Source organism: Sus scrofa, chromosome 11 (assembly GCF_054392235.1).
Source record: "Sus scrofa isolate SSC_HxYL_T2T_F1_AM1 chromosome 11, Sscrofa_HxYL_maternal_Yorkshire_Landrace_v2.0, whole genome shotgun sequence".
NCBI classification, from domain to species: Eukaryota; Metazoa; Chordata; class Mammalia; order Artiodactyla; family Suidae; genus Sus; species Sus scrofa.
The window spans coordinates 26,353,164-26,378,604 of NC_139393.1; the positions used below are offsets into that span (position 1 = coordinate 26,353,164).

At 42.3% G+C, this 25,441-nt stretch overlaps 1 protein-coding gene across 7 annotated transcripts in view; it reads left to right on the forward strand.

Annotated features, from left to right (window-relative positions):
• ELF1 (E74 like ETS transcription factor 1) overlaps positions 1-25,441 on the forward strand; it is a 122,454-nt gene that overhangs the window by 78,621 nt on the left and 18,392 nt on the right. For 3 of the 7 annotated variants that reach the window (XM_021065635.2, XM_021065634.2, XM_003130998.7), the window contains exons 3-5: positions 12,382-12,562; positions 21,436-21,543; positions 23,958-24,122. In XM_021065635.2, coding sequence (XP_020921294.2) covers positions 12,382-12,562; positions 21,436-21,543; positions 23,958-24,122 — 454 coding nt within the window. Of the gene's footprint in view, positions 1-12,381; positions 12,563-21,435; positions 21,544-21,983; positions 22,417-22,521; positions 24,123-25,441 lie in introns of those variants that run through there. The other 4 variants (XM_021065638.2, XM_021065637.2, XM_005668448.4 and 1 more) reach the window with 2 other exon arrangements.

Below are 25,441 nucleotides of genomic sequence, written 5' to 3' on the forward strand. Positions count from 1 at the left end.
TGGATAGTTTGCCTTACTTTTTGTTCATTTATTTCTTCATTACTTTTCTTGATAGCACTTGATTTGTTTGTATTTCTATTAAGAGATGATGCAGAACTGTGTAGCGTTTTTTTTGTTTTTTTTTTGTTTTTTAATCACTTGAGCTCATGCATTGAAGTATTGTTAAGTTTTTGGAATCAAAATGGTAGTAATCAGGGGAGTTCCTTTCGTGGCTCAGCAGCAACGAATCTGACTAGCATTCAAGAGGATGCAGGTTCTATCCCTGGCTTTGCTCAGGGGGTTAGGGGTGTGGTGTTGCCGTGAGCTGTGGTGTGGGTTGCAGATGTGGCTTGGATCCGGCGTTGCTCTGGCTGTGGTGTAGGCCGGCGGCTACAGCTCTGATTTGACCCCTAGGCCTGGGAACCTCCATATGCCTCGGGAGCAGCCCTAAAAAGACCAAGAAAAAGAGAAAGAAATGGTAGTAATCAATATTTGGTATTTTGTTTAAAATAGAAATGTACTAGTAACAGCGACACCAACAAAACCCTGAGGAGATTGCCAGGGAACAGTCTCCACATACCTAAGACTGGTAGGCCCAAGAGTTTCATGGGTGAGCTATTTTAAGCTTTAGTGAATCATTTAAACAGTTTCAGTTCAGAGAGAGAAGTTCCCTAATTCATTTTGACAGAGCCCGTATAACACTGATACCAAAAACTGGCAGAGTGCGTGCATGTGCACACGAACAGGAGGCTAATTTTAAGGTAGTTTTGTTTCTTTGGGGTTTTTTTTTTTTGGCTGCACCTGCAGCATGTAGAAGTTCTGGGGCCCAGAATGGAAGCCAAGCTGCCAGAGGGACCTGAGCCCTGGCAGTGACAATGCCGGATCCTTAACCCACTGTGCCACTCAAGCTCACGATAGATACTTTAACTATGTGAGGGGATATTTATTGTCTCTTAGCTTTGCCAAGTCCTGTAGGCATGTGCTTTTTCTCTTTTGATCCTCGCCATAAGCCCTGTACAGTGTGTGGCAGCTGTTTTCCTCCTTTTGTGAAGAAGGAACGTCTTTGTAAAGAGGAATCTCGATAGAGCTTGAATGATGGAAGGAGTATTGCCCAGAAACACAATGCAAAGTGACAGCACGTGCATTGGCATTGCGTCTTTGACTTGAGAAAGTCCGAATTCCATAACCATTCTGCGAGGGGAGAGGATAAGAGAGAAAAGGAACCTTGACGGAGAAAGAGGATGTGAAAGACTAAAAGAATATTAAGTAGCCTTTTATAGGAATTGCAGTTGTGATAATGGGGATTTTTCACTTACTCCCACATACATGTCCATATTAAAAATTTAAGGAGTTCCCATCGTGGTTCAATGGTTAAGGATCCAACTAGGAACCACGAGGTTGCAGGTTCGATCCCTGGCCTCGCTCAGTGGGTTGAGGATCCGGTGTTGCCATGAGCTGTGGTGTGGGTTGCAGACATGGCTCGGATCCTGAGTTGCTGTGGCTGTGGTGTAGGCCGGCGGCTGCAGCTCCGATTGGACCCCTGGCCTAGGAACCTCCATATGCCGCAGGTGCGGCCCTAGAAAAGACAAAAAGACAAAAATAATAATAATAATAATACAATAAAAAACTGGATTCATATACTACATTTTCTTTCAGTCACAAAAGTATGTTCCTAAGTTAGACCAGTGTGTTGGGCAGTGTGTCTGCAGCTCCCTAAGACTTCTCTGCCGGATTGCGAAAACGGCTTTTCACTTTCTTTTAAAATAGAGATTGGGAAAAAAAAAAAAAAATAGAGATTGGAAGGGATAAGCCCCATAAAGAGAGCTTGAGTGAGTCTACAGAGATATCCTCATTTGCAGATAAAGAAGCTGTTTTAAGGACAGATTTGCAAAGTATGCCGAGAATCTGGCTGTGAGGAATCCTCCACAGAAACTTAATGCGGAGACCCAGAGACCTATTGCACAATCCTGGCTTTTTTTTTTTTTTTTTTTTTTTTTTTTTATGTAATCCGTCAATTCCTGAAATCATTTTAAATGTACTTTGGAAACTGGTAACAGTGGTAGCTCCTGGGGATGGGGAACTGGGTAGGGAGAGGAGGATTATGTTTTATGCTCTTAGAATACAGATATGTTCATATCTTCATCTAGTCCCCCAAATTAATTTTTTAAAACTGTACCATGGAAAATTGTTTCAAGGATTTTAATTGACTCATTTTGTTCACCCGTCACTCTGATTTGGGGGCGTGTTTGGCCATCTAGATGTGCCATGTGTAGAGATGATGTTTCATTTTTCTCATGGTCTATATACGAGGGAATGAGGGAACACCCTCCTGGTACTCAAGCTGGTCCCAGGCTCCTCCCCCGAACTGCTCTGCTTTCACCTCTGCCAGAGAGCACTGCTCAGAGCTGAGAACTCGAAAATAGTGAGTTGAAGGCATTTTCAAGTTCTGTTTCTCCCATCATATGGACTTCTGCTTTTGAAGCTTTTTAGTGAAGTATAGCATAAACACAAAGACTCACAAATCATAAGTGTACAGTTTGGTAAATTGTCACAAAGTGAACACACACACATGTGTGTATGTATATATATATCCAGCTTTTGCTTCTTTTTTTTTTTTTTTTTTTTTTTTTTGCCTTTTTAGGGCCACACCCTCGGCCTATGGAGGTTCCCAGGCTAGGGGTCTAATTGGAGCTGCTGCTGCCGGCCTACACCACAGCCATAGCAATACCAGATCTGAGCCGCATCTGTGACCTGCACCACAGCTCACGGCAATGCTGGATCCTTAACTCACTGAGCGAGGCCAGGGATCGAACCCACAACCTCATGGTTCCTAGTCAGATTCGTTAACCACTGTGCCACAGTGGAAACTCCCGGCCCCAGTTTTTTTTTTTAAAGGAACTCCTCTTACTCAAAACAAAATTGGAAAACCATGCCTATCAATGTAAGGTGGTGGTAAGCCAAGTTTTTCCTCCTCCAGCTCTGTTGTGGTACAATTTACATAGAACTTGCTTACCATGTACAGTGTGATGATCTGACATGTGTATAAGTAGTAAGCCAAGTTTTAAATCAAATATTAAAAGACTTTGATCATCAAAAAAATGTTTTTATTGAATGCTTACTATATGCCATGCCATCTAAGTGGGGTATTTACATGTTATTGAATTTTTACAACTCTAGGAATTTTTTTTTTCTTCTTATTTTAGGTGGACGCAAAAACTAAATCCTAGGGAGACTGAATAATTTGCCTGAGTTCAGGCACACCCAGGACATGATGTGTAATCTGGCCTTAAATAGGGTCATTCTGAGTCTAGAGCCTGAGCGCTTACTGTTACATCCTGTTTTCTCTGTGTGTTTGTGTGTTTCTAGTGCATTTGCTGCATGGCAAATATTGTCGGATCGTGTCCTGATAGAGTAAAGGTTGGGGGGTTTGTTTTTTAAATCAAGGGTGAAGAAAGTCATTTCAAAGCAGTGTCTTCACAGGCTGAGCCTTCGAGGCAGCATTCTGATTGGAAGAGAGGGCACAGGCATTTGACTTAAAGGATCGGTTTTCCGGCAAGTGCAATGCACTTGGTTTCTGCGTATTTTGGGGGGAATGGCCTTGGGAGGAGCGCCCCCCCCCACCCCACTGCAGTTGTCACCTTGACTGGAGGCAAAGAGATGATGCAAGTGACTTGAACGTCTGCTCATTTGGCCTCTTACCTTTAAAAAGGAATGTCTACGCCGGGGACATTTTTAAAGACCATTTCTAACCAGCGTTTCATGTAGGAAAACATTTGGTAGGTCTTTCATTTTGAGCTGTTTTCATAGGGGATCTTGGCAGGATGTTTCACAATAGCCATGTATCAGTTTGAGCTCTGCTGTTGGAGACGCCTGGCAAACAAGTTATTTGAAAGTTCTTCTGCTTTTTTATACCCCAAAACGTGTTGACTCAACCTACTTACTAGCGTTGGAATAATGATCTCCAGTTTCTTAAATACCTGCCTAGAGCCTTGGTTTGTGGTGCCCTAAGTACCTCGTCAGAGTGGTAAGATGTTGTACTATTTATAATTGGTCGCTTTCCTTCTCCTTTTAACTTGACGGTATTGCCACATACACTGTCAACCACAGCAAGGGGCAGCTGTGTAGTGGACAGTGTTGCAATTTGGGGAATTGTCTCTTTCCTGCTAACACTTGCTTTGATTTTTATTCGTGCTGCTTAAAAAGTTGTTAAAATTTTTCGTTCATCACGAAATAAATTTACGTGAAATTAATAGAAAGGGAAACTGGTAGCTGTTTCCATCTGGAGCTGTGAACACCTTCCGTAAAGTTGTAAAACAGCCAAAAGTCAGATGATCACTACCGTTTAATTTGCTTATGGAAATAGAGACGTTAGTAACGCTGATCATCAACAGCTTTTAATTCTCAGAAGCCTTCCCCCTCTCTTCCCACCCGTTATTTGTGATTTATTTTGGTTCTGTTCCAACAGCGAATGGGAAAATAGTCTGCAAGTGCCAAATAGCAAAATATAATACAATAGCACAATGTAATACAACTGCTTGTCTTTTTGGATTACTAGAATTGTAGATGTTGGCATCAGTAACCAGGGTTGACTGAATTTAGGGGATGCAGTTTAGAATCTCGGTAATTCTTGATCGAGCAGTGGTTCTGAACCCTGCACACTCAGTGGAATCCCCCGAGGACCTTCGGTAACATGCGTTGGTCACATCCTTAGATATTCTGATGTTTGATTCCCATTTGGGTCAGGTACTGATATTTTTAGATGTTGCGTAGTGTATTTTTTATTATTTATTTTTTAAAATCTTCTTTAGGGCCGCCTCTGCAGCATCTGGAGGTTCCCAGACTAGGCGTTGAATCAGAGCTGTAGCTGCTGGCCTATACCACTCCACTGCCACAGCAGTGCGGGGCCCGAGCCACATCTACAGCCTACACCACAGCTCACGGCAACACTGGATCCTTAACCCACTGAGCGAGGCCAAGGATCGAACCTGCGTCCTCATGGATGCTAGTCAGGTTCCGCTGAGCCACGATGGGAACTCCTAGATGTTTCCTAGTGTACAGTCAGGGTTGCTGACCACCAGTAGAGGGTACTGAAATTCCCTGATGCAAGTAAAAAGTACTGAAGAGAAGATCCTTCATCTGTTTTAAGTAACGAGAGGTTTTAGAGGTGATTATTTTAGAAAAATGATTTGGAGAAAAATTTTTGAAAAAGTAGCCTGCCAAATGAAATGTCATATTTTTGTTAGGGCATCAATGAAATGCTGACGCCCTCATTTTTTAAAAGCAGGTAACAGATCTTATTGCATTTTATGACCAGCTCTGACTTTCCTGAAACTCTCGTTTTAAATAAATCTTGGGAAGGAGTCTGGTTGAAATGATTCAGAAAAACTAGGTGGTTAAAGTTTGATGGTCTTCAGCAAAGAAACTTGAAGAATAATGTCTGATCTTAATATAAAAGTAATAATAGGAATCTATGTTATATATGGATATATATCTCTATAAGCTATAGAGGTTATTTAGGGTAAAGTTGTCAAATCAGAGACTTAAAGCTAGGTTAAAGTGAATTGTTTTATAGGCTGAGTTGCACCCAACCCCCAGATTCATATGTTGAAGTTATTTTATTTTTTTTTTCCTTTTTAGGGATGCACATTGGCATAGGGAAGTTCCCAGGCTAAGGGGTCACATTGAAACTGCAGCTGCCGACCTAGGCCACAGCCACAGCCACAGCAGTGCAGTCTCCTTAACCCACTGAGCGGGGCCAGGGATCCAACTTGAATCCTCACGTAATAGTAGTCAGGTTCTTTACCACTGAGCCGTGATGGGAACTCCCCATATGTTGAAACTCTAACCCCTGATATCTCCGAATGCGGACACAGGGTTATTGTGGATGTAATTAGTTAAGAGGAGGTTATACTGGAATAGATGAGCCCCTGATCCAGTATGATCAGTGTCCATATATGAAGAGAGAACTTGGATACAGACGCAGGGAGAACGCCATGAACATGAAGACGGCCCGTTACAAGCCGGGGAGGCCTGGAGCAGGTCCTTCCCTCACAGGCCTCAGAAGGAACCAACCCCGCAGACACTCTGATCTCAGACATCTAGCCTTGTATTGAGAGACTGTATGTGTCTGTTGTTTAAACCAGCTAGCCAGTGGTACTTTGTTACAGCAGCCCTGGCAAACTAGTACAAGTCCCAATACTTTATTTAAAAAATTGAAATCTAGGAAAATTCAGCATTTGAGATTTGGCAAATTTCTGCAGTTTCCTTCGTGGCTCAGCAGTTAAAGATCCTGACTATGATCCATGAGGATTCGGATTCGATCCTTAGCCTCACTCAGTGGGTTAAGGATCCGCTGTGGCTGTGGCTGTGGTGTAGGCCGGCAGCTATAAGCTCCCATTGGACCCCTAGCCTGGGAACCTCCATGTGCCGCAGGTGCGACCCTAAAAAGCAAAAACAGAGAAAAGAGAAGCGATTTTGCCAATTTCTTCATTTAAGAGGCGAGGAACCATTTCTTTATAAGGAATTTTAGGATTTGTGGTTAGGAAGTTTTTAGGCTCCTGATGCCTCAGTTACTAGTCAGTTTATAAGGCAGAGCTGAGATCAGCAGCTGGAGTTTCTGGAGTGTGTGCTTTCCTTCTGTTTACGTAATAGAGGGGGAAGTTCTTTCCAGTTACCCACGAGGGGTTTCCTAAGTCTATTTTGTTTATAGAGGTTCAGGCCTCTTACCTAAGACTCAGAGTTGGTCTATTTATTGTATATGAATTAATAGCACCCTGGAGAAATGAAGAGATGGACAACTTTGAAGATACATCTTAGTGGATTAGAAAAGAATGGCCCATGTTTTTCATGAGAGGAGCATGTATCATAAAAGGAGAAGACAGTATGCTTATATTAGTGGTGATCCTGGGAGGTCCCAGGGGACCAAGAGGAACTGGCTGAGCCCTTGAGATAGTTGGATTGGAGAGGCCCCGCAGACAATAATATTGAAAGTTATACTGCAAAGACAGCTCCTCACCTATTCTGTTTTTTTTTTTTTTTTAATTAGAACTAAGTAAATGCCAAAACAAAACAAAACAAAACAAAAAACAGCATCATGTTTAAGGCTGACTGTAGCAGTGAATAGAAAGAGTATGGACTCCGGAGTCACTTTAAAGTTTCTGCCACTTAGAGTAAATTGTTGCCTTTCCCCTGGAGACTGCGTTTTCCCCATGTATAAAGGAGATAATCTAATGTTTCTCCTTCGTTGGATTTTGTGATAATGAAATAATATGTAATCCATATAAAGCAATAAGTGGAGTTCCCATCGTGCCTCGGTGGTTAACGAATCCGACTAGGAACCACAAGGTTGCGGGTTCGATCCCTGGCCCTGCTTAGTGGGTTAAGGATCCCGCGTTGCTGTGGCTCTGGCGTAGGCTGGCGGCTGTGGCTCCGATTAGACCCCTAGCCTGGGAACCTCCATATGCTGCAGAAGCGGCCCAAGAAATGGCAAAAAGACAAAAAAAAAAAAGCAATAAGCCAAGTGCCTGGTGCATATTCAGTGCTGACAAATTTTACCTCATAGCAGTGGCAGGGTCAGCAGGTAGGTGACAGTGTGGGTGTGACTCCCTCCCCCCCCATTTAGAGTGAGTAATGACAGCCTCAAGAGTCAGAAATCTCTTTTGCTGTCAAGTTCTAAACAGACAGTTAATTATATCTTAATAAAACCAAATCTGGAAGGGCCCTTAGGCTCAGCTATTGCTCTTGTTTCATTTAAAGTGAGGAAAATAAGATTACGACAACAGGATGTTGCTCCCCTCAAAAGCACAGAACCACATGTCCCTTTTCATTCATTCTTTTTTTTTTGTGGGGGGGAGCCATACGTGCTGCAGCATATGGGTGTTCCCAGGCTAGGGGTCGAATTTGCCCTGGGCCACAGCCACAGCAACCCGGGATCCTTAAGCCTCTCTTTTCATTCTTAAGCACATTTTTGGTTCCATGGAAGCTAATCTTTTCTCTCTACTTTTATGTGTCTGAAAATTTTCTTCTTTTCTTTGTTTGCTTTTTAGGGCCACACTCGTGGCATATGGAGATTCCTGGGCTAGGGGTCCAGTTGGAGCCACAGCTGCTGGCCTACACCACAGCCACAGCAATGCAGGATCTGAGCCGCATCTGCGACCTACACCACAGCTCATGGCAACACCAGATCCTTAACCCACTGAGTGAGGCCAGGGATCGAACCCATAACTTCATGGTTCCTCGTCGGATTCGTTTCTGCTGTGCCGCGACGGGAACTCCTGAAAATTTTCTTAATAAATGGTTTCAAAAATATTTAAAATTGCAAATGATTATGTAAAGCAAATTAGAATGCGCTTGATCTGGAGTTCCGTTGTGGCTCAGCGGAAATGAATCTGACTAGTATCCGTGAGGATGCAAGTTTGATCTCTGGCCTTGCTCAGTGGGTTAAGGATCCGGCGTTGCCATGAGCTGTGGTGTAGGTGGCAGACGTGGCTCGGATTCTATGTTGCTGTGGCGTAGGCCAGCAGCTGTAGCTCCAATTCAACCCCTAGCCTGGGAACCTCCATATGCTGTGCGTGCAACCCTGAAAATCAAAAAAAAAAAAGAGAGAGAGAATACGCTTGATCATACATAGACTGTCTCTGTTAGGAAACAGAGTAATTGGCCCCAGTGGTTGCTTCTGGAGAGGGGCCCTGAGGTGGGAGCAGCATGGATTTTAGTGATGTGTTCCTAAGATCTGTCCATCTGGAGAGTAATCGGCTCCAGTCCACTTACAGGGTAAGAGAATAAGACAAGAACGAAGGTCGTAACAGGTATCTATAGTTATTAGAATCCTGGGGACTGTATAAATTCAGATAAAATTTTGGAGATAATATCCACACTCTATAAACACTCATCACCCAGATTTCAGGAGCCAAAATAGATGCGAGTAGGGAGAAATACTTGGCTTTCCTTTGAAGGCTGCTCCTGTGAACTGCATTGACCTGCCTCTGTCTCTGACTTGGTAGGTGATTCGGGGTAAATGTCTTATCCTCATTCTTCATCTGCCAATGGATGGAGATGATAAGTCCTGCTCTTACCTGGTACATAGTGTTGTTGAGACAGGAAATGAAATCCTGAGAATTAACTCACTCTGGCCTCAGCCTTGTTAGACGAGCTTAAGGAGGAGCTTGACTTTAAGGAGAAGTGTAACAAGCTCATGCTCCTGACAGCTGGAGTTGCATGTGCATCATTCACTCTTAAAAAAGAGAAAGGCAAGGCCAGTGACTATACTTAGTCTTGGCTACTTATGATACTCTCTTGGTGTCTCTGTGTGAGTGTGTGTTTTACAGTATAGTTTTTGAGCCTCTTACTTTCTGTTTTAAAACATGATTTGGAGAGCCAGTTACCTCTAACTTCCTCTTTTCAGAAATGGGAAAGAAACACTTTAAAACAATCCACGTACATTTTGGTATTATCTATACATTTCAGAACACAGCATTCTTTAAGGTATGGATAGTATCAGTTTAGTACCTATGATATCATATATTTAATTTAGGTAATGAAATTCTTATGATAGAAGTCATATTTAACCTTTGTGCTACTACAGACATTAATTTTAAAAGATTAAGGCTGCTTATTTATAATGAAATCATAAATCATTTTCTGTATTTTTTAAAAAGAAGCAGGATATTTACATGAGCTATCTTTCCATAAGATATTTACTAATTACAAAAAGAAAAAATAGTCAATTTGTAGTAGACACCCTCCTAACTAAATGATCAAAGTTAATATCATTAATAATGGGACAGATAAGTATTTTGGACCTCCTGATAGGATGTATTTGAAAGGACACAACATTATGTTTTTAGTTTTCTTTCCCGAAATGCAGACTGGGTCTAATCATAAGTTAATCCCACACAAACCTAAATTGAGAGATATTTTATGAAACAAATGGCCTCTACTCTTCAAAAGTGTTAAGAGCATAAAAGACAAAGAAAATGAAGAGCTGTACCAGATTAAAGGAGAAGAAACTGTTCCAGGTTAAAGGAGTTGTCATGAAGAAACAGGATATTTACTAAATGAAACTTATGATCCTAGATTGGCTCCAGATCTCAATATTTTTTGTTTTGTTTTGTTTTTTGTTTTTTTTTTTTTGACTTTTTAGGACTGCACCTGTGGCTTATGGAGATTCCCAGGCTAGGGGTCCAATCAGAGCTAAGGCTGCCGGCCTACACCACAGCCACAGCAATGCCAGATATGAGCTGTGTCTGTGACCCACACCACAGCTCATAGCAATGCTGGATCCCCATCCCACTGAGCGAGGCCAGGGATTGAACCTGCAACCTTGGTTCCTAGTCAGGTTCATTTCTGCTGCATCACGATGGGAACTCCCAAGTTTGTTTGTTTGTTTGTTTGTTTACATTAACGAGTTCCTGTTGTGGTTCAGTGGTAACAAACCAGGCTAGTATCCATGAGGATGCAGGTTTGATCCCTGGCCTTGCTCAGTGGGTTAAGGATCCGGCGTTGTCTTGAGCTGCGGTTTAAGTCACAGACACAACTCAGATCTGGTGTTGCTGTGGCTGTGGTGTAGGCCAGCAGCTGTAGCTATGATTTGACCCCTAGCTTGGGAACTTCCATATGCCTCAGGTGTGACACTTAAAAATATATTTTTTTTTCTTAAAAAAAAAAGATTAATGAGATTTGATTTTTTTAATTAAAAAAGATTAATGACAGAGTTGGAGAAATTTGAATAAAGTCTATAGATTAATAGCACTATATCAGTGTTACTCTCCTGGCTTCTGTAATTGTGCTATCTTTATATAAGATAATGTTCAGATATTTAGAAAATATTCACTTAGGTATTTAGGGTTAAGGAGCACTATGTCTACCATTTTCAAATAAATTAGAAAAACTATTGAGATAAAAATGCCGATGTAAGAAGAGGATGATACACATGATTAAATGTTACAGGTTGAGAAATATGGTTGAAGGTCATAGGAGAATTCTTTGCCCTATTGCAGCTTTTTAAAGTGAAGCTTTAAAATATTGAGGTTTTGATCGAAGTTTTAGTTTTTATAGTAAAAGAGAGAGTAAATAAATGAGGTCTGTCACTAATTGATTTTTTTTTTACATCAGTAGACTGCTTCATGCATATCAGTGGTTTAGAGGAGGAGGATTTGCAGAGCGATATTAATATGAAAGTGTAGAAAATGAATGATATATAGTACGACAAGTATAGCAATATAAAACAAGTTGATAGGAGTTCCTGTCATGGCACAGCGGAAACGAATCTGACTGGGGACCCATGGGGTTGATCCCTGGCCTTGCTCAGTGGGTTAGGGATCTGGCGTTGCCGTGAGCTGTGGCGTGGGTCGCAGACGTTGCTTGGATGCTGCATTGCTGTTGCTGTGGCCTAGGCCGGCGGCCGTGGCTCTGGTTCGACCCCTGGCCTTCGAGCTTCCTTGTGCTACGGGTGTGGCCCTAAAAAGCAAAATAAATAAATAAATAATAAGTTGATAAATGTCAGCATTTTTACTATATTTGAAAAGTAATTATTCTATGAATAGTCCTGGTTACATGGTATTATGATTCATTTAAACTTAGATACATTCAAAAACTTTTTATTTGGTTTTCACTTTTAACATTGAGTTTTTTCATGACCAACGAACTGATTTTTGAGTAGGCTGTTAAAATCTTTACCTCTCTGAGTCAGTTTCTTCATCTGTCAAAGGAGGTGGTTGGACTGGATTACATTTTTTTTTAAATTTTTTTATTTTCCCACTGTACAGCAAGGGGGTCAGGTTATCCTTACATGTATACATTACAATTACATTTTTTTTCCCCACCCTTTGTTCTGTTGCAACATGAGTATCTAGACAAACTTCTCAGTGCTATTCAGCAGGATCTCCTTGTATATCTATTCTAAGTTGTGTCTGATAATGGATTACATTTTAAGGATCCTTCCAGTTCTAAAGTTCCGGAGAGAAAACGAAAGTTAATTTTCCCATCTGAATCAAAAGCAGTTGCTAAACCCGGCCTGTGCGCCAAGATAGCTTCATGTCTGCTAAACTCACAGATTTTTTTTTTTTCTGTCAAAAAAACTTTGGTTGCCATTGTCTTTAATTGTACATTTCACTTGTATGCCCCTTATGCATTAAGGATACTAGCGTTTTTAGCTGAATGTGCTTTCAAAGGCTGTTTCTGCTGAACTTCCCAATGAAAACTTGGTTGTTAAAACCCAAGATTGATAATGAAACTATCTTTGGTCTTAGTAGATACCTATTCCGTGTCGCCCAGAAGGAGTGTCAAAATGCAAGGCGCTGATGATGTAAAAATTGCACCGATGTCTAGTATGAAATCATTGGGGTTGTATGTAACAAAGGCAACATTTTGTTCATTCTTTTTTCCCCCCCTCACCCCTCCTAGCTTGGTGACCCAGCTATCTTTCCTGCCGTCATTGTGGAACATGTTCCTGGTGCTGACATTCTCAATAGCTACGCGGGTCTGGCCTGTGTGGAGGAGCCCAATGACATGATTACCGAGAGCTCCCTGGATGTGGCTGAGGAGGAAATCATCGATGAGGATGACGATGACATCACCCTGACAGGTGCGTGGGCCTCCAGCAGCACCTTCCTTCCGCATGGCTTGAAGCAGTGGCTGAGCCCTGTGATTTGGAGCGGATGTTCACCGTTCCTAACTTTTCCGTATGTGCGTGCGTGCGTGGTGTGCGTGCGCATGCGCCTTTTTAGGTCCACGCCCGCGGCATACGGAAGTTCCCAGGCTAGGGGTCGAATTGGAGCTGTGGCTGCCGGCCTACATCACAAGCCGCGCGGCAACTCGGCATCTGCCAGATCCGAGCCACATCTGCCACCTAAACCGCAGCTCACGGCCACCCCGGCTCCTTTCACCCATTGAGCAAGGCCAGGGATCAACCCTGTATCCTCATGGATGCTATCGTTGGGGTCTTAACCTGCTGAGCCACAAGGGGAACTTTCTGAACTGGTTTTGAGCAGCTCCATTACCCGTAGAAGCTAGAGCCCTGCAGAGCGAAGGAAGTGGCGTTTTCCTTCTCATCTGCCTGTGCTTCGCGGTGCTTGCTCCCTGCCCATATTCTGTGCATCTCCTGAATGTGCAGAGATGAATGTGACAAAATAGGTGTGTAAGAGCAAGCAGACCAACTTTCTTCATCTCATGCCCCCTGAACACTCTTTTTATGCCTAGCTCCGTACTGCTGATTACCAAGAAGTTGTTTGTAGGGCAAAAGAGAGGAGAGTTCTTTTGTTATTGCTACTGCAGGAAGCAAACTAGGAGGCCATGACCCAAATGTCAGATAAGGTGCTGGGGTTCAAAGAAGATTTGTTCAGTCAGAACTGCTGGGATATTTCAAACTGAAAGGCTCACTATGTAAGTGTGGAGGTGGTGCTTTTTTCATCAGCTTTAGAAACTGGTACACACATTTGTATTTTTATATATTTACGTTCACATACATCTTGGCCAGAGATGTTGGAGGTGTCGTAGAAATGAATTATTTGGAAGCAAAGATTCTTTGAATATTTATCCTTCAGTTAAAAACCAGAAATTAACATTAGTCACAATAGTGTATCAACTAAACCTGGACTTGATTCATATTCTGTCCATTTCGCACTAACGTGCTTTTTCTGTCCTAAAATGCTGTCTAGACTCTCACATTGCAATAAGTAGGTATTTTTTCTCCTAGTCTCTTCCAGTCTATAGCAGTTTCTCTCTCTTGCCTTGTCTCTTATATCCTTGACACTTAGGAGGAGTAGAGGCTTACACTGTAGAATGCCTCTCACTTTTATTTCTGTGATGTTTTTTTCATGATTGGAATGAGATGCATTTTAGGCAAGCATACCACTAAAATGGCATTGTCTCCTTCTGAGTGTATCATGTTAACATAGTAGATTTTTTTTTTTAGTACCTTATTTAATTCTCACAGAAGTAAAAGCAAACTGAAATTAGAGAAGCTAAATTAAATGATTGGCTTAAGGTCACACACCCAGTGACTGAGCCCCCACTAGTAACACTGACCAACAGCACTTAGTTTTTGTATTGTCCTTTTATTTTTAACAAAGCATGTTCTCATATATTCACTTTTTTTTTGTTCAGAGCTGCCCATGAAATTTGTTTTTGACAAATCAAGATTTGTTTCTCCCTTATCAGTAAGGGAATTATATCAATCAGATTAGAGGTTTCTAGTCATTGCTGACTGTGATCTTTGTGTTTTGTGTAAGAGAATGACCACGACTGTGCATATGTGTTGTATAGCTAGTGGGGTTTTAGCAGTGTATTCTGATATACTTTCTTTTTTCTTTTTTTGTACTTTTCTAGGGCCGCACCTGCAGCATATGGAGGTTCCCAGGCCAGGGGTCTAATCAGAGCTGTAGCCGCTGGCCTGTGCCATAGGCACAGAAATGTGGGATCGGAGCCGTGTCTGCGACCTACACCACAGGTCACAGCAACACCGGATCCTTAACCCACGGGACAAGGCCAGGGATCGAACCCACAACCTCATGGTTCCTAGTCAGATTCATTAACCACTGAGCCACAGCAGGAACTCCTGATCTACCTTCCTGATGCTGTAGGGTAAGGCTGCATTCTCTGTGCTTTAGGAACCAGGGCCTCCCCTGAAGGGGTGTTTATTCCTGGTTTTCATCATCAAGGAAAGATATTGATCCTCAGAAGAGAAATAGAGACTAGGCAAGCAGATCTTGGGTCTATAGGAAAAGGAATTACTTTTTCCTTTTCCGTGCTTCACTTTCTCAGACTGACGACAAGATACAGACAAGCTCCTTCCTTCCTCGCAAATAGAACTAGTATGGAGTGGGTCCAGAGAATAAGCCATATCTTGAAAATCAGATTTGCTATTTGCATGTTTCTTCTCTCTGGCCTTTCTTATCTTCTATCCTGAGCTTTTGTTTGACTCTTCCATACTTGTTTGAGTCATGTCATGAGAAAGCAAAGGATTCTGTAGCCTTCCTTAGTCCAGAGTGGGGAAGAGGGGGTAGTGTACTTTTGAGAAAATTCAGGGAAGGTGGTAATGGGGATAGTTTGTGAACTGTAATTATGAGCCCTAGGTAGCACTTCAGGTGATACTAAGGAATATTGTTATTCTTTTTAGGTAAGGCAATAGCAATGTGTTAGATTCTTTATCTTTTAGATACATATGCTCAAATACTTAGAGATAAAATACGGTGGCATAAATTCCTTCAAAAGAACCCTGGGGGTCAGGGTGTGTGTGAGGGGACCATGGGCAGTAATTGGAGTATGGGTGAAAGAAGATTGACCATAAATGGAAAATGGTTGATACTGAGGATGGATATGTGAGAATTCATTGTATTATGTCCCATAATTTTGGTTCTGTTTGAAATTTTCAATAAGAAAAAGGTTGAACTATTTTTATGAACTTGAGGCTGATATTAGGTGGCACCTCTCATCTCTAACCCCTCGTTTCAAATTTTCGTGTTCATCCAGATATTTTTATTTTTGTCATTGATTTATCTCACATCAACTCTTTATTTTTTATTTATTTATTTATTTATTTTTTTAGGGCCACCCCTGCAGCATATGGAGTTTCCCAGGCTAGGGGTCAAATCAGAGTTGCAGCTGCCAGCCTGTGCCGGATCCAGCAACGTGGGATCCAAGCCACTTCTGTGACCTACACCACAGCTCATAGCAACACTAGATCTTTAACCCACTGAGGAAGGCCAAGGATCGAACCTGAGGCCTCATGGATACTGGTTGGGTTCGTTACTGCTATGCCACAATGGGAATTCCTCATATCAAGTTTGATATAAATCTTAACCTAAAAAATGTATAATGATGTTAAACCACTTTTCTCTGTTTATATGCTGGGCTTTTTTTTTTTTTTTTTTTTTTTTTTTTTCCCTTTTCTAGGGCCGATTGCTGTGGCATATGGAGGTTGAATTGGAGCTCTAGCCGCTGGCCTACCCACAGCAGCGCGGGATCCGAGCCGCGTCTGCGACCTACACCACAGCTCATGGCAACGCCGGATCCTTAACCCACTGAGCAAAGCCAGGGATCGAACCCGCCACCTCATGGTTCCTAGTTGGATTCGTTAACCACTGCGCCACAACGGGAGCTCCCAAAATTTTTTAAAAGGGTTTGACTGTGAGCTCTGAGTATGTGGCGATTCCTCTTCTATTACCAGCTTGAGGATCTGAAAGTGAAATCATTTCCTTAAATGCTGGAAGTTTTGTATTTCCACGAATGGAAGGTAACCATGATGAATACATTCACTGGTAAATCTTCTCTTTGAAAAAGATACTATGGAGTTCCCTTCATGGCTCAGTGGTAACGAATCCGACTAGGAACCATGAGGTTGTGGGTTCGATCCCTGGCCTTGCTCAGTGGGTTAAGGATCCACTGTTGCTGTGAGCTGTGGTGTAGGTTTCAGACGCAGCTCGGATCCTGCGTTGCTGTGGCTCTGGCGTAGGCTGGCAGCTATAGCTCAGATTAGACCCTTAGCCTGGGAACGTCCATATGCTGCAGGAGCAGCCCACCCAAGAAATGGCAAAAAGACAAAAAAAAAAAAAAAATACTATTATGTGTTCGTTCTTTCATACTTTTGTCTACTTATATCAGGTCAAACCTAATTTTTAGTAATTCATAATATTTTCAGGGTCTCTAATGAGTTGTTGCCTAAGTTATTATAGTATCAGTGCTTTCTGTCCCTAGTGTGAGTAGATTTTAATTAGCTGCCAGATCATAGCTGATCTATTATGGAGACATTATAATAAGATAACACGCATTAAAAAATTTAAAACATTAAAAATTGAAGAAAAAAAAAAGATGCAGGTATTGAAAGCTCTGGGTTTTAGAGGAGGGAGTGGCCAAGATGGCAGACTCGGAAACTCTGAGCTCACCTCCTCCTACGGGCACACCCAAGCTGCAGAGTTATTTATAGAGCAGCCATTGATGAGAAAAACCAGAAACTAGCCGAAAAGATCATCTGCAACTGAAGATGTAAAGAAGGACCCAAAAGGAGACGGGTAGGAGGACAGAGATGTGGTGGAGCCAAGACCCATACCCCCCCTGAGTGGGTGAACCACAAATGGGAGAAGCATTACAGAATTTCTCCCTAAGGCATGAGGGCTCTGAGCGTAGGCCAGCAGCTACAGCTCTGATTTGACCCCCCACCCCCAGCCTGGGAACCTCCATATGCTATGGGTGTGGCCCTAAAAAAAAGACAAATAAATAAAAAAAGAAAGGTAAAACTAATACACATCTTTTGACTCAGTGGTCCCTTTCGAAAGATCCCATTTATTATTCTGAAAACCAGTAAATAGCAGAAAAAAAAAAACCAAGCATTGAATTTGCCTTTGCGACATGAACTGTGGCTCAGAGTAACCAGATGGTTGGTGACCGTAAGTTCGTTTTTATAGAGAATTCTAGTTAATAAGTGCTGGAGGAATGATGTGATGAGAATTATCACCGTCCAGGAATCCCTTCCGAAGGAGTGAATCTAGGGCATTAGGCGAAAGGCTGATGGAGCATTTTATAGTGGGTAGATCAGGCTGACGAGGCCTGAACCTGATTCTCAGTCCAGCAGCACTGGAGGAAAACTACCTCCTTTCAAGAGGCACAGAGACTCACACATCATTGCCTTTGAAGTATTCTCACCCTCAAGTTGAATGTGAATCAAATCAATCTTCTAGATACAACCACCAGTTTACAGGAAAAGCATAGGGCGGGGAGGGGGATGTGGTAAATGACACCACACAGATAAAATCGGCGAAGTCTAAAATGTGGGAAACTACAAACAGATGACCCTGTTTCTCCTAAGATAAACAGCACAAATGAAAAGAAAAGAAAAAAAAAAAAAAAAAGGGAAGGTACATACCATACCACTGCAACTTTTTTTTTTTTTTTTTTTTTTTTTGGGCTGTGCCCTTGGCTTGTCAAAGTTCCCAGGCCAGGGCTCAAACTCATACGGCAACAGTGACCCAAGCCACAGCAGTGACAACACCGGATCCTTAACCTGATGTGCCCCTGAGAGAAGTCCATGCCAGTAACTTGAAAAAAAAAAAAAAAAAAAAAAAAAAACCTGAGGCAGAGAAGTTTCAGTATTAAATGGATATCTGAGTTACAGCATAATTCATTTTTAAAAGATGTGATCATGGTATTGTCTATATACTGTAATATTTACAACTGAATAAGCTGATTTATCTTTTCTGGTTTCAACTTTTATGAAAGAATTAGACTGTGAAGCTTTTGCTTTGATTAGAGTATATAATTAAAATTGCTTTATTTTTCATTCCAATTAGGGAAAATAGGCTCCTAATGAAGGCTGTGACTATCTCCTCATTGTTTTGTGCAACTCATATGCAAAAATCTATTCAGGTTTATTCTAGAGTGCTTTTTGTGGTGACTCAGAAATGTGAGCCCTGGCCTGAGGGGAAAAGTGTAAAGCCTTTGAAAGAGGAAGACTCCAGAAGGGTTAAATTGCTGTTAGGGGAGTTCCTGTCGTGGCGCAGTGGAAACGAATATGACTGGGAACCATGAGGTTGCAGGTTCGATTCCTGGCTTTGCTCAGTGGGTTAAGGATCTGACGTGGCTGTGAGCTGTGGTGTAGGTCGCAGACGCAGCTCGGAGATCTGGCATGGTTGTGACTGTGGTGTAGGCTGGCAGCCACAGCTCTGATTCTACCCCTAGCTTGGAAACCTCCATGTGCCATGGGTGCAGCCCTAGAAAGACAAAAAAGACCAAAAAAAAAAAAAAAAAAAAAATTTGTTGTTAGGGAAAACCCAGGCTAGATTAACATCCTTGCCTCTTTCTGTATTGGCTGTCTTCTTGTGCCTTGTTCTTGTGATCTGTAGATATTTGGGTTCAAAGATCCCAGCTGGAGGAATCAAGCCCGGGAGGTTGGAATTCTGCAGATACATCTTTCACATCTGGAAGAAGGAGGTTCCCTTCCGGCCTGGCAGCTTGTGGGGACTTGCAGTGTCAGCCATTATTTTATAGGGGAAAGTGTTCTTTGTGGGGAGTTTCTCCCTAAGTGAGAGGTAGCTGAGTAGTGTATGACCCACGATCGGGAATTATCTGGGCATCATTCAGGAATCCTCCCAGTTCTCAGCTCCTTCCGCAGTCCGTGCCTTCCATATTCCTAACATGGGACTCCTCCCCTGGGAAAGCAGTCAGCCAGATTAATCCATTTATGTAAGCCAGATTAATTGATAGGCTGTTATTATAATAATCTTCTGCTGTTACGCATTTTCTTTTCTAATGATATAGACTAATAATTATCTCATTTTTTTTTTCCTTTTTTCTTTATTTGGTTTTTTGGGCTGTACCTGCAGCATATGGAGGGTCACAGGCTAAGGGTTGAACTGGAGCTAGAGCTGCCGGCCTACACCACAGCCGCAGCAACATCAGAGCCGAGCCAAGTCTGCGACCTACACCACGGCTCATGGCAACGCCAGATCCTTAATCCACAGAGTAAGGCCAGGGATCGAACCCGCAACCTCATGGTTCCTAGTCAGATTTCCACTGCGCCATGACGGGAACTCCCTCTGTTATTTTCTTAGGCAGTATCTTAAGTGTAGGTTACCAAAAGTATAGTTGTACCTAGGTAGCAAAAAGGTCACATGTCATGCTCTTGTATCTTCCGCTTTTCCTTGTACAGTTATTTAAGAGTGATAGATGTTGAGTATCTTTGCCAACTGGAAATTTAGAATCCCTGAGAAATTTTATAGGTTCTTGAAAATCTGCAGTCTAAAGAGAGTGTGAACTGTTTAGGAAATATTTAGGATTATAAATGTTACCTATTGTAATGGAAAGTTAAGGTTAATTTCAAAGAACTACACATTTCTTGGAAATCTGGTTATAATAAAAGGAAAATGATTTTCTCGCCTCTCTGGATTGAATAGGAATAGGGAGAGAACAGTTATAAATGATCATTTTCATTCATTTGGTTGAGAAAAAAGAACTTTTACATCAAGTACTATGATTACGTTTACTTTCTAACCTTTTGTAAAATCAAAAGGCTTATTTTCATTGAGTTATATGCTGTCAGTCCAACCCTGAATCTGAAAATCGTGATTATATATATAATATAGATAATGATATGTGATTATACACACACACACACACACACAGTCAGACTTCAAAAAATATGTATTTTTTTTCACAAATACTGAGGGGAAAATACAGCAAGTAAGTATAAAGGATTATGGATGATAAATATCACATTCTAGAAACTTGAATTTATCCAGGAAGGGAGAGCATTTGTAGCTCTTCAGTTTCTTGATCCTGATCCTAGAACTGAGGGCTAAAACCATCTAAGGAATTGATGGTACAGCTATTTTGGACATCTGTCTGGGATGCAGAAAAATGTCAGTGTCTTGTATGTACTTGGATTGATATTCATTTGTATTTTATTTTATTTTATTATTTTATTTTGTCTTTTTAGGGCTGCACCCATGGCATATGGAGATTCCCAGGCTAGGGTTCAAATGGGAGCTGTAACCGCCTGCCTCCACCACAGCCACAGCAATATGAGATCCGAGCCGTGTCTTCTGCCTACACCGCAGCTCATGGCAACGTCAGATCCTTTAACCCACCGAGTGAGGCCAGAGATCGAACCCTCATCCTCATGGACATTCGTCGGGTTCTTAACCCGCTGAGCCACAACAGGAACTCCTCCTGTCTTTTAATATCTTTAAAGAGCATTGAAAAGAAAAAAGAAAATCTTGGGCTATGCCCAGTTCACAGAGGACTTAGTGGTCTGTGCTACATACTAGAGAAGAAAGGTACCAGAAGAGTCTAAGTCTCAAGGGGTGTTTATGTGACTGCGACTAAAACTTTTGGAGATGGTGACAATTCTCTAATTATAGAGGAACGGAAGACGAGTCGGAAATGACCAGAGACCCACATTCCTTCCTATTAGGAATAAGAGGATTGGAATCCGCATCAGAGCTGAAGCAGGCTGAAGACAAGCAGCCAAGTCGTTTTCAAGGGTGGAGTCAACAGAAGCGGCACCACCTGCTCAGTGACATCTTAGTTTAACATTCTTGAAAATACATGAATGATCAGAGACGTGCCTCATGTTTTCCCTCGAGAGTCTAAGTTCTTTTTTGCTTGTCCTCTTTTACCTCCCAGCATCCTGCAGAGGTTTTGTGGTTGTTTCTAATAAAACCCCCACAACTTGCAAGGTTTTTAAAATGAGAAATAGGCATTTTCAGTATAGACTTTATACGCTGATAGAAACCATGGGCATAAACCAAAGTATGAAGGAATGTTGAAGAGGGTGACTCATTTTTTTTGTTTTTTTGGCCTCGGCCCAAAGCAGCTGGATGTGGGGTCTCGGTTCCCAGACCAAGGATTGAACCCAGGCGGCAGCGGTGAAAGCACCGAATCCTAACCACTGGAGGGAACTCCCTGTGCCTTTAGAACCACAGCTGTCTTGCGGCTAATTCTGTTTTCTCTTTAAATGTATTGTAGTTGAAGCTTCCTGTCATAATGGGGATGAAACCATTGAGACCATCGAGGCTGCGGAGGCGCTCCTCAATATGGACTCTCCTGGCCCCATGCTGGATGAAAAGCGCTTCAGTGAGTGGTTGTGCCATGACTGTTCATGTGTGTGTGCTTTGGAAAGCTCGGGTCTGGAGTTCCGTGGCTCAGCGGTTAACGAGCCCGACTAGGATCCATGAGGACTCGGGTTCGATCCCTGGCCTCGCTCAGTGGGTTGAGGATCTGGTTGCCGTGGGCTGTGGGGTAGGTTGCAGGCGCGGCTTGATCCGGCGTGGCTGTGGCTGTGGTGGAGGCCGGCAGCTGTAGCTCTGATTGGACCCTTAGCCTGGGAACTTTCATATGCCTCAGGTGTGGCACTTAAAAAAAAAAAAGCAAGAAAGAAAACTCTTGTCATTTTCTCTGTATTAGATGGTAAATATCAAGGGACCAGAGAATAGTTTTTGTATTTTTATGGTCCTGTGTACATTTTACAGCAGTAGTGGAGGCAACTTTGCTAAAATGTTCAGCTAGAAAAGGTGTTTTTTTTTTTTTTTTTTTTTTAATTTGGAGTGCGAGGACTTTAGGAATGAAAAAGTAATTTAGTTGTCAAATAGCAGATTTTGCAGCATTCCCTCTCTTGATCTCATGGATGAAGGATTAGGGTATTTCGGGCCTGAACTATCATACTTAGTGGTCTCTATAGATATATCAATGAACAGGAAAGAAAAATCCATTGAAAAGTTTTCTAACACTCCATGGCATCAAATTCTGTGCCACATGTATTTTTAACTTGTATAACCATTTTAAAATTGAAATATAGTTAATTTACAATGTTGTGTTTTACGCGTGCAGCAAAATGGTTTAAACATGCATACATATATCTGCATGTATATGTGTGTATATACACACACACACATTCTTCTTCAGATTTTTTTTATTATAAGTATTACAAGATATTGAATGTAGTTCCCTGTGCTATATAGTAGAGCTTTGTTGTTACTCTGACACATTTGTTGATCTTCTTGTTGTCATTGTCATCTTTTTAGGGCCGCATCCGTGGCATATGGAAGTTCCCAGGCTAGGGGTCAAATCGGAGCTATAGCTGCCAGTCTACACCACAGCCACAGCAACGCAGGATCCCCACCTTGTCTGTGACCCACACCACAGCTCACAGCAACACCGGATCCATAACCCATTGAGTGAGGCCAGGGATCAAACCTGAGTCCTCATGGATCCCAGTCTGATTTGTTACCACTGAGCCATGACGGGAACTCCTATTGATCTGCTTTTAAATCTATGTTCTCCTGTGGGCTTTTCTGACAAGAATGTCATTACAACTCATAGTTAATTATTATTAAATCAATTCAAGCTGCTTACTGAATATTTTCTCTATACTGCAGTGTATTAGGCAATAACAGGATATCGAAATGAACAGATAATGATTTCTTTTCTCAAGCTTGCAGTTGGGTTTTGAAGACCGCTACTTATGTAAATAACTGTGAAGGCCCAAAATCAAGGCCATGAGAGGGATAGCAGAGTGTTCTGGAAGGGGAAAGTAATCTAGCCAAGAACACCAGAGACAGGCTTTAGGAAGGGGATGTTTTGACCTGGGCTGTAAATGACAGATAAGCTTGTCATGGGCTAGAGGAGACAAGAAAGGGCATTCAGGGTGGAAGGATTGGCTTATCCAAAGACACAGACCTTTTTTTGTTTTATTTTTTTTATTTTATTTATTTATTTTATTTATTTATTTATTTTTTTTGTCTTTTTGCCTTTTCTTGAGCTGCTCCCGTGGCACATGGAGGTTCCGAGGCTAGGGGTCCAATTGGAGCTGCAGCCACCAGCCTACACCAGAGCCACAGCAACTCGGGATCCGAGCCGCATCTGGGACCTACACCACAGGTCACGGCAATGCCGGATCCTTAACCCACTGAGCAAGGCCAGGGATCGAACCCCCCACTTCATGGTTCCTAGTCGGATTCGTGAACCACTGAGCCATGACGGGAACTCCTGTTTTATGTTTTTAAACGAAATATTTGAGCTTAAACATGCGTGGGCATAGCTGAAGTGTAAGCTTCATGGCGGGTGGTAGATGGTGGATGTTTCTAGTGGCTCTGGAGTTGGGGTGGTTCTTACCGTCTTTCCCTTGTAGACGGTGGGAAGATACGTCAATGTTATTTTCCTTTCTGATTTCCGGGGTGTAAAGTTACTGTGGAGAAGAATGACATGGGCAGGTCAGACTTTGGTTCCAGAGAAAGACAGTAGCCTCAGTGTGAAGAAGAGCGACCAGATAGACTGGGGAGAGAACGTCCAGTAAGGAAGCCATCGAATAGTCCAATCCAGCCTGGAACTGACTCCGGGGACTTGACTGAGGCTCGGGGAAAGAAGAGCAGGGGCTAGGTGGCAAGATTGCATTCCTCCTTTAGTCTCCAAAGAAACAGGAGAGGGTTTATGACATTATTTTGATTTCTGTGCCGAAGCTGATTGTAATTAGTTGACTTTATTTCCATTAGATAATAATATATTTAGCTCATCCGAAGACGACGTTATTGCGCCAATCACCCATGTATCCGTCACATTAGATGGGATTCCTGAAGTGATGGAAACTCAGCAGGTTCAAGAGACCTTTGCACACTCCCCAGGACCCTCGTCACCAGAACAACCGAAGAAGAAGAAAGGTGGGTGGTTTATTTGTTTAAGGCCAACAGTCAACTCTCAATGTGCAATCTAAACAGAATTTTTATTCAAGGATGTTTCCATACCAATTAAGACTTCTGTAAGAAAAAAAAAACTGAAGGTGAAAACAGAAATCAAGAGATTTCTCTGTGTTAGATTCATTTTTTAAAAAACGATTTTTGGAGTTCCCGTCATGGCTCAGTGGTTAACGAATCCGACTAGGAACCATGAGGTTGCGGGTTCAATCCCTGCCCTTGCTCAGTGGGTTAAGGATCCAGCATTGCCGTGAGCTGTGGTGTAGGTCACAGACAAGGCTCGGATCCCGCGTTGCTGTGGCTGTGGCGTAGGCTGGCAGCTACAGCTCCGATCAGACTCCTAGCAATGGAACCTCCATATACCGCGGGAGCGGCCCAAGAAATGGCAAAAAGACAAAAAATAAAAAACAAAAATAAAAAACGGTTTTGGAGCTCCTGTCGTGGTGCAGCGGAAATGAATCCAGCTAGGAACCATGAGGTTGAGTGTTCGATCCCTGGCCTCACTCAGTGGGTTAAGGATCTGGCGTTGCCATGAGCTGTGGTGTAGGTCACAGGCGTGGCTCAGAACTGGCATTGCTGTGGCTGTGGTGTAGCCTGGCAGCTGTAGCTCTGATTAGACGCCTAGCCTTGGAACCTCCATATGTCTCCGGTGTGTCCCTAAAAAGCAAAAAAAAACTTAAAAAAAAATATTCTATACTTTTTAAACATTTGGATTATCTCATAGAAAAGGAATTTTCCAACTTTTTCTTTCTTTCTTTCTTTCTAGGGCTGCGCACATGGCATGTGGAAGTTCCCAGTCTAGGGGTCGAATTGGAGCTATAGCTGCTGGCCTACACCACAGCCACAGCAATACAGGATCTGAGCCGAGTCTGCACCCTACACCACTGCTCTCAGCAACACCAGATTCTTTAACCTACTGAGCAAGGCCAGGGATTGAACCCGCATCCTCATGGGTACCAGTTGGGTTTGTCGCCCCTGAGCCACAACGGGAACTCCAGATTTTCCAATTTTTAACGCTTCAATCTTTTATCGAAACCCTTTTATCCAAACTCAGAAAAATCTCAGCCCGTAAGGGTGGGTGAGTTTCCTTGCGCAGAACATAGTTTGAAAACCACTTGCATAGATTCCAATGTATGAGTCCAGCGGAAAGAATACAAGTTGGAAATCAACACGTAAGTAATTGAAATGAAAAATGGGAGAATGTGTTAGGGGGAATGTTTAAGTTTTGGCAAATTTAGGACCATACTTACATTCTGAAGTTTGACAATCTTTCCATTGCATTGCCT